Genomic DNA, 10,246 nt, shown 5'->3' on the forward strand with positions numbered 1-10,246 from the left:
AGTTTAAATAAGATCTTTTTTGTTCCGATTATTTTTTTCAATTAGTTTTTATACGTTTTAATTGATTATTTACAAGTTAGGGCCTACACGTAAACAGAATACGTTTTTGACTCTTAAATCATATACATATCTATGTAATTGATTAGAACTAGAAAATGTTTAAGTGTTCCAACTTAGGTTTTTCTGTTAATTCTTATTTATTTTCCTAAGCAACAAAATATTATTTCTTCAAAACAAAAACACAAAATCAACGAAAATGAAGATTTTCTGGACTCTAGTTTTATTCTTTTGATTGATCTTGCTGGAATCGGATCGGAATTAGGCAATTCTTCTCTACTAAGACAATTAATAAGCATATAACGTAAACCTCAAATTTGAAATGTAGGCAATTCAGACTAAAAGTTAGAAGAAAACATACAACGAAAACAATTAAAACACAACATAAACCCAACAAACAGTCTATGTTATCAAGATTGTTTTATCTAAAAACAAGAAGAGCTTTCTTATTCCTTTTTTGTGTTTACCTACCTATAAATATTTTTTTTAACTACTGGTTAAATCAACTTTAAACTGCGATTAATTTTCTGTGAATAATTCCCTCTTTGATTCTTTCTTTTTTTATTGCTTTTTTTATCACAAAACAATTTGTATTTTACTTACTTCTCTTAGGTGCTATGCCCGAGAACAGATTCATCGTGGGCGATTATCTTATTTCTTCGACACCATCGTCATCCTAATGCTCATCATTTTAACTTTCATCTCATTTTGCTTATTTTGCTTATCTGTTTGCCCTTTATTTTACTTTACATTCAGTACAAACAAAAATTAAGAAGAGAAAACATTAATGATATCACACGTATATCTTTTCGAGACGATTCTTATGAAAATTCTAATGATATTTTGTGTGTGAATTCATAAAAAATATGCAAAATATAAATACGAATAAACAATGACTTACTGTGGTGCAGTGTACAAGTTATTTTTGCTGACTAACGAAATATAATATAGAAGATATTTTACAACGAATCGACATGATGGAAATTCTTTCAATCATAGAATTATCCATTGTGATTTAACTTTAGGGAAAATTACTATTACATCGAAAATCAAATGCATACGCTGCTGTTCACATAATGCTGATTTTTTTTATATTTTTATCATCCCAAAACATATTGTCCGTTGCATCTGCAAATGTTACAAAAAAAAAGATCGAATATCTCCAACAAATAAATACAACATTTTGCAGAATCAATGGATAAAATTAAAAACATTTCACGATCCTGCCAAAAAGAGAATAATTTTGCAATAATTTTATTCTGTGAATGCCATAATGCTATACATAATATACGATATTTAATATAGGTTTATACAGATAAATTAAAAAGAATATTTAAAAGGCATTTTTAAGTCAAAATGTTATATTAATTTATATTTAAAAATAATATTTCTCGGAAACATAAAAAAGTTCTTTCAAAGTGACTTTTTTGGTGCTTTGTAAAATATATTTAAAAAATGAAAAATGCTGAAATTTATGCAAAAATTGGTATGAAAACTCCCTTAAGTTTATCTTTTAAAATTTATACTGTATATTTTTTACTATATTGATTTTTCGAATCTATCAATGCGCTCCGTCAACAAATAAAAGATTTTTATTAATGTAAAAAAACCGCTGTATTTATATTTTTAAATGAAAAGAAAATGTGTAATTGAATGCATAAAATCTTGTAATAAATTAAATATTAAAACTTAAAGTTACAAATAATGTTGAGGAAAAATCAAGGAACTAAGAAAAGAAAATAAACTATGGTCTATTCTATTAAGTTTAACTATAGGGAATATATAATATTTACAAAGAGAAAATACAAATATATAGAGGTCATATAATCGATTAAATGTAAACCCATATTAATGTAAATGTAATTGAAACAACAATTGTTTGAAAAAAAAACAACAATTATGTAATCGAAATATACTTCTTAAAATCCAAAAATGACCAAACTTGTGTCTTTTTATAACTAAAATAAACATAGTTTAGCTTTTTTAAGGAGATGTGAGTTTTATAGGATGTGACAGAAAAGTGGATCAAATGGGGAGTACTAATATTTTTTATGAATACTTTTTCATTAACTTTTTTTTATTTTACTTTCTACTTTGAAGCTTTTTTGTGATATTTTTATTATTTGTTTTTTTGTTTGTTTTTTCTACTCAATTAATTACAAATAAAAAGAATAGATTTTTATAATGTCCTTTATGATATAACTAGAATTGCCTTATTGCAATTTTTTGTGTAAGTAGGTATCTTATCGAGAGTTATCAAGAAAAATAGACCTCAGAAAATCTGAATTAGGTTTTTTTTATTATGTTTGTTAGATAAGAAAATTAGAATATAGAATATTAGAACTATATATTGCATTGATTGTAATAGAACTTCGCAAAACTACAAAAAAAAGACTTAAAAAAAATTTAATGACTATTAAATTAATTAATTAATTATTATGTGCAGCGGTAATAGACACTAATTAGTTAAAAAATAATTTAGTCTAAAAATTGTATATCAAGTGTTAATTCATAGTTTTTTAAAAATTGATAATAATGATTGTTTACAAGAAGCGTGTGCAATATAGATAAAAAAAATATTAGAAAGGAAATCGCCTTTTAAGATATGTATTGTTTATCATTTTAGTGATTTTTAATATGTAATTTAATCAATCTAACTAATATTATAGATTGACTACAGATGACGAAGTACTTTTTATTCAAATTATCCTATTTATATATTGTGTGAAATGCGTGTTAATTTAATATAGATTTAGTGGTTATATTTTCTACATTTTATACCTATACTAATGAAATGAAATCATAATTGGTAATGGGTGCTAAACCTGTTATTAAAATGCTGTTTTTCTCTAAAAAAAATATTATCTATCTTAGAGAATTTAATAGAAAGAGAATAGGTATATTTATAATTTTTTTATATCCTGAAGTGCCTACTAGAGGACTTAATTCTTATATATTTTTTTTAGTGTTTTCATTTTCTAACAATTTTCCTTGAAGTATTAAACCAATTTTTAAACGTGTATGTAAATATTTTCTGTCAGGATTTTTCTTTTTAGTTTTACTTATATTTAGAAGTTAATTAACACAACATTTCGCTTGATAAAACTATGCCAAAATATTCCTTCACTATTGTCCCGTTTTTTTGAACAAGTACCTCCGAAACATCCTGCAAAATGTTCATTAAGATCATTAGAACAGTTATATAACCCGCATACACTTGCGACAACTATCCAGAAGATTTTAATTACACACCTAACAGGTTGGGGAATTCTTTAAGTGAAAAAGAAGAGTTTCAACTTAACTCACATTTTCAACTATATTTACCGTGTAAATGCCAAATAAATGCTCAAATTAGGCGTTTGTGACGTGAATATAATTATTTTCAACATTATATCCCGCGAATTTCATACCTACATAGATAATACACACGGAGATTCTCAAATGCTTTAGAGAACATTGCGTGGGTTCAAAGGATTGATAAAATGTACTGTATGTTTTACATAAAAGCATACAAATTAAAGGAATTGTGTTTTAAGTCTTCATTCGTTTCAAAGGATTTATAATAATACTTTAAAAATGAAAAAAAAATGAATTATTTTTTTTTATTTAAAAATATTTAATTTTTCCAATGTCCTAAGAATCGCTCATAAGAATTCAGTAAGGAAATTTTTATAGAAAGAAAAGAATTAAATGCATAGGAATTCTTGCATTAAATATCATTGAAAATTGCCAATAATGCGCAAGCGCTGTTTAAAGGTCTTATGTTAAGTTGGAGTAGACACTCTGGGTGTCCAATGAAACTCATAAAATATTTTATTGCATTAAAACAGGTATTAATACGTATCGTCCAAATAAATTTTCCATATTTTTATCAATCTAATACCTGATTCAGCCTATTTAGAAAAATAGGTCATTGCAAGAGAAACATAAACCTATACCAGCGTCTCGAGATCTTTCTCCTGAATCATTAATCTTTCGTTTTCATGACAAAACAAATTCATCCTCTCTGTGTTTTTTTGTGTATGATGCCTTGTGTCATGTATAAAGAGCCCTAAAAGGATAGATGAAGTAAAAGGAACAAAAAGTGTATCATTTGCAACTCTTTGTGTTAACCATTTAAATTTCCCAGTACGCGAAAAGCACGGGTGTAGCAAAAAAAAGTTACAGATATGTGGTGAATTTTCCTTTCCCACAGCTTTCAACTTTGTCCCTGGAAAAAAGCTATATATATATCTATGGGGTTGGGAGGAAAAAGATCTCCACAAAACTGACATACTTTTCATCCTTCTAATAGCAAATACGGAGAATGTATCACAAACAAGAAAGTAATATTTATATGGATACCTATGAGGTTTTTTCCCATTTTTTTTTGTGATCATCCTTTTTATAAATTTCCCGGGTTTTTCTCAAAAAGAATTTATGGGAATTTTTGTTCTAAATTCCATGACAACTTTATGTTGTGAAATAATAATAACTCACTATTCTTATATAGCGTTTAATCGAATGACTTGTTTTTAACAAAATGTTGAAATCAATTGAAGATTGTGGGAGAATTGGGATCAAATTGGGTTCATGTTTACGTTTCTGGGGTAAGGTAAATCGGCGTAAATAATAATTTAGTTAGAGAGAGTATGAAATTTAAGAATTTTCTAACAGTGAAAAAGTATTTCGCAGATAGATCAAATAACATGATACCTTTGTCGAATATAATCCTTTTCGTATCACCAATTGTTACGGGGGTAATCCCCAAAGAGTGAATCTACAACCCACCCAGAAGTGCATATTAAATTCTTTTACATAATATCACGACATGAGTTATCCGAGACATTGAACATCTGCATGTGAAATCGGTGAAATTGATTGATTTTTATTGACTTGAGGGTGGTTTGTGCCATCTATATACGATTTCTCGTAATTTTCACGCTACATACATAATATATGTATGCACATACATTGAATTTATATGTATTTTCTGTATATATAGCACTCTGTAGTCGGGGGGAGGCGTATGAAGGTGGTAAAAATGGAGGAGAAAGTAGTGAAATATAGCATCGTTGACGTCGTTCTTTTTTTCCCCCATCACATGGTATCTTCTTTGTGATTTTGGGGATTATGTACAGTGTAACATACATATGTGTAGAAAGAATGAGAATATTGCGGAAAAATTGAAAAAGGGGCATATATATTAAAAACAAAATTTCACAAACTTGAGGCAATTTTTGTCCATTGAAAAATATTATTTTTTGGTTTTCTTTTCACAAATTTTCGTAATAAAAATGATCGAAATGACGCGAAAAAATATTTTGCAAAAACCACAAATTGCTTAGAAATACAAAGAAACTTTGCGAAATGTAAAGCTTCAGGAAAAATTTCGAGGAAAAATTGAAGCTTAGTTGGAAAATGAGGTGGTGGTGGATGTATTCTAGCACATCTGAAAGTCTTATTGTGTCTTTTGCCTCGTGTCATTTGCGCGCCTACACTTTGTCGTGGTTTCTCCGCGATATTTCCACGAGTTCAGTCCTTTTGTGTGTGGCTCTCCACGGGTAAAATACCCGGGGCCCCGGTGGATGGGGGTGAGTGCGCGAGAGAGCACAACAGGGAGACTTTCCTCCACATATAACCACGGGAAAGGGAAGGTCTTTTTGGAAAAGCAAAAGGCCGGGGAAGAAAGTATGGAAGAAAGTTATTGTATAGGAATAAAAAGTATCTCGCTCATTCTCTATCAATTCCTATGTGTCTCGCAGCAAAAACAACAATCTACCAAACATAAAGACTTGTGGCGCCGGTAAACTTTTCCTTCACATCTTGCGTACGATTTTTATATATTTTGTACACGAACTTCCCCCAAGAGATTGCCTCTTTTTTTTCTCTCCTCCGCGTAAGACGCTCCCGTTCTGTAACTGCTTGCAGCACCAAGAGTAGTAATGATAATAATAAACAAGAATACAATTCTTAAGAGGTACCTTCATATGACTTCTTTTTCTTCTGTGCTATATGTACGTACATACTTCCTTCGCTCTCTCCCGAGGCCGCTCCTTCAAATATTTATTGGCAATATTCGTTCGAGCAATTGATTTCCTCTCGACGTCTTATAGGACAGTAAATTATGCACCAATAAGGGATGCTCGCCTCCACCCACCCCCTCATTGCACAAGAAAATCGATTACCTTCACAGTGGCATTAGCTAATTTAGCACATCAATGGAACTTTCTGCACGGATCGTGCTAAATTGCATCACTTGTCGACTCTAACCTATTGATTTTCACTGTTGACGCGCTGAAAAATTCCAACTTCTATTCCTCCTGTAGTATTTTCAACATATTTACCACCTTCGACAGTTTGAAGGACTCACAAGACATACCTTTTAGTGGTTCAATCAATAGAAATTTACAATGAATTTGCTAGCAATATAGTGTATAGAACGATATTTAAATGTTAACAAAAAATTAAAATGTTGTATCATTTAGAATTTTTAGAAGTTTTTTTTAGCTTTAAGGACATTAAGACTTCCCAATCATTAACTTATAACTAATTTTAAACCTATTAAATATCATTTTTTAATCAATTAAAAAATCAGATTAATTTATATCAAACTTTCCTAATTGACGCTGAAAGGGTTACTTAATGGGATATTCTTTTTTATTAAAAATTCTTAAGTTCTCCTTTAGAATTTAAAACAAATTAATAAAGTCAACATGTCTTAATCTCTATTATAAGCCCCAAACTTCCCAAGATACTTTTTGCTTTAATAAAAAAATACTTATAAACTTTTCTATGAATATTAATCGATTTTTAATCCCAAAGCTTTCTTGAAACTTTCGGCATTTACAGTAGAACAAAAAAAATCCTAAAAATGCAATTTTTTGTGGGAATGAACAACTTTTCTATTGTAAAAATGTTACGCTTTGGATGTCTTTTTTGTTAAGATTGACCCTTTGAGAGGCTCACATGAGAAGTAAAAGAATGAAAGACAGGAAGAAGCAGAAAAATGCTCTTATCGGTACAGAATCGGGTCACGAAGAATTTTCATTCGACGTCTAAGAAGGAAAGGTTTTCATTGTATTTTTTTTCTCATTGGAAAACACACCCACTCTTGACCGGAATAATACGTCTATTTTTAATTCTAATGGGAAAATGTCTTGGAGCTTTTCTCTCTGTGTTTTTCCTCACGCACAGAGATCGTCAATTCATTGTTTAATATTTAACAATAAATTTCTCTGGCCTTCCAATAAAATGGGATCAGTGGGCTCGCGAATAAGGGGCGCGAAGATCCCCCAAAAACATGGGACCAGGTGACTCACTAACTATTCACAGTCACGCGAACAATTTATTGACTCCAAATTAATACATAACAATTTATTAGATCATTTGCATGAGTGTTTTTCTCCCCATTTTCCCAATGAGTTTCTCTCTTAAGATATTTTATTCTTGTTTTATACGTATACATATCTGACTTACATATTGGTAAACATCAGGTATGTATACATAAGACAATTTTAGGAAATCGATGGCTAATGTTAAATAAGAAAAACAATTAAAATGATAAGAGATAAAAAAAACACATTTAGAACTTTCTTCAAAAGAAATAATCACATCTTACACATCTTTCATTATATGACATTATTTTATTTACTAATTAAAACACTTTAAATACACAAACTAATTTATTCTATTTGATAATAAATTAATTTATTATATAGAATACAAAAAAATCTCAAAATATACATAGAATTTATTATCAAGATTGTTCTTTTTTATATTTTAAAAGAAAAATAAATTGAATTGTAAAAAAAAAATATTAAACGGCGCGAGAAATTAATTATAAAATTATAATACTTCAAGGAAAATTGATTTATTGAAAATATACCTACATTATATTAAACAAATTGTATTATTGTAAAAGGAGAGCCTTATGCCTTCGCTAATATTATAAGCGTTATACTAAAAAAAAATTTGAAAACTATATTATATACCTATATATACCTATTATATTTGCTAATGAATGTCTTTGATGTTTATTTTTCATACATATTTTTGAACTAACAAAATATATCCGTTATTCATGTTTAATTTCGTACAAATGCAATACTAGATTGATTTTATTTTATATGTAGTTACCATGACAAAAAAATTATTTTTTTATTTTTGTGCATTTCAGTTGATCTAACAAATGGCCAACTCACTCCCAACAACAATACACCACTTCTCACTCAAGCGCTTTCTGGTGAGTTTTATTTTTTATCATTTTCTCATGCCACATTCGTTTGGAACCATTTAGTTGTACCTACACCTCTCTCTTAGTCAAGGTTTTGCTTTGTATTCTTGAAAATTTATTGGTGTAGAGAATTATCTAGACAATCGATTTGAAATATAAAATATCCTCTCCCTTTTTCCAATGTCCCCTTTTCCGCAATACTCTCTTAATTACTTCCTCTCTTCTTGATGGCGTTACCTATAAGAATAAAAAGCTCTATGTCTGTGACATTTAAAGTTATATATTCTTTAATATTTGCCTGGGCAGAGCAAATTACGTAAAGGAAACCATTTCCTGTCGATTTTCCTGTTGAAAATTCAATACACTCCTAAATTCGTTATGAGGTACCGAAATGGAATCAACTTAGATGAAGGAGAGAGAATCAAACTTAAAATTACTTTAGAATAACTTCCATGCTAGATTCCGAAAGAAAAAAGCTTTAAGCTGTAAGAAAACTTTCACAAAAAGCTTTAAAAATTATATTGTAGGTATAGTTTTAAAGAACTGTCTTCTCCTTAAATTTTTAGTCTATGCTTCGGTCTTATACGTACATCCACCGCTAGCGCCTAAAGATAATTATTACAATCATAAAGGAGTTTACTTGTTTCTGAATGGGAAAACTTATTATTCGAGAAAGCAATTGGGATACGCGCAATCTAAGCAAAAAAAAAACACAATGTTTACGTCATTGGGAAAATGCGGAGTCTGTTTGGCGATTTTCTACAAGATTATCCTGATTGTTTCCACGAATGGGGTCTTTCCCGTACAAAAACAACTAAACTCATTTAACTTTTAGATTTCTGAAAAATGACTTTTCAATTTTCACGAAATTGATTAGGCTATCATAATCTAGGATAGTCAGATAGGTGGGAGCATAGAATTTTACACAAATTCTATTAAATATTTTGTTTTTCACCTTTTCATTTTCATACCCTTAAATCAATCCTATACGCTTGACCCAATTTTCCTTCTTTGAGAGACATAAAACACAATAGATAAACTTTCTTTTGGTCACACATGATACTCTCTAGGATATACAATGTACATACATACCTATGTTGTGTTATATATTAAATTACTAATCGCCCTATTCGCCTGTGTCATTGCATGTTGAGCAGTCATGAATAACTACCAGGCGGCAGCTGCGGCCGCTCAGGGCTTTGGTCCGCCGGCATCGCCTCACACAGCCACTACCAGAAGCGGCTTCCCACCCGCAAACTCTCCAGGCCCCACCATCGATATGTACAATTCCAGTGGTGCTGATAGCGTCGGTTATGTTCAGGCGGCTAGTCCCCAGCCGTCTGGCTTTCCGGCCATCGCTGTTAGTCGTGCGCCGCTAAACTACAGCCCGGTAAGTAATATGGTTCATTCTTTTCATTAGAGGACTTCAAATTGAGCACTTTTGCAATTTTATGTTAAAGAAAACATTTTATTAAACATGAAAAATAATATCATAAAGTTAGTTTGAAGTGAACGCCCGATAAAATTAGCATCAAATGTTATTTAATTTCATCAATTTACAATAAAGAAGAAAAAAAAGAAATAAATTAATGTTGAGCCTTTTCATTCGTTTTCCAGTGAAATTGGCAAAAGTTCTGGCTAAAAATCATTTGTTTATTCGATTTTTTAAAAGAATGTCCGCGCTTTGTAAGTTTTTACATTACGTGTTATTTTTTTTTTTTAATGCGACTAGCCCCAATATTTAAAAAAATCTTACAATTTTTCATTTTTGTTTTAATATTGGAAAATTGATTTATTGTGTTGGAAAGTAAAATGAAGATTTGTGATGCTGTAAATGTTAATTTTTTTAAAATTTATTTTGTACAAAATTGTCTAACTTGAATTTTGAAAATGTGCTAACTTTGGACTCCTCTGATTTCTTGAGCTTCATTGATTTTTTTTCTGTGAGTGGCTCAAATGATTATTTGTATCTCC

At 29.8% G+C, this 10,246-nt stretch overlaps 3 protein-coding genes across 27 annotated transcripts in view; all 3 read left to right on the top strand.

The window, feature by feature from the left end:
* Positions 1 to 10,246, top strand: part of LOC129792578 (protein phtf) — a 295,904-nt gene that overhangs the window by 192,341 nt on the left and 93,317 nt on the right. The window lies entirely within an intron of this gene.
* The window catches only part of LOC129792640 (univin), a 273,488-nt gene that overhangs the window by 169,925 nt on the left and 93,317 nt on the right, over positions 1 to 10,246 (top strand). The gene's annotated exons all lie outside the window — the stretch shown is intronic.
* Positions 1 to 10,246, top strand: part of LOC129792654 (RNA-binding protein Musashi homolog Rbp6) — a 154,319-nt gene that overhangs the window by 50,756 nt on the left and 93,317 nt on the right. For 14 of the 21 annotated variants that reach the window (XR_008750823.1, XR_008750820.1, XR_008750821.1 and 11 more), the window contains 2 exons: positions 8,216 to 8,281; positions 9,430 to 9,662. Coding sequence is in view for 11 of the 21 variants with exons in the window: in XM_055831954.1 (XP_055687929.1) it covers positions 8,216 to 8,281; positions 9,430 to 9,662 (299 nt within the window). In the remaining 10 variants the exon portion in view is untranslated. Of the gene's footprint in view, positions 1 to 8,215; positions 8,282 to 9,429; positions 9,864 to 10,246 lie in introns of all 21 variants that reach the window. The other 7 variants (XR_008750825.1, XR_008750826.1, XR_008750832.1 and 4 more) reach the window with 2 other exon arrangements.

This window comes from Lutzomyia longipalpis, chromosome 3 (genome assembly GCF_024334085.1).
Source record: "Lutzomyia longipalpis isolate SR_M1_2022 chromosome 3, ASM2433408v1".
Taxonomy (NCBI): domain Eukaryota; kingdom Metazoa; phylum Arthropoda; class Insecta; order Diptera; family Psychodidae; genus Lutzomyia; species Lutzomyia longipalpis.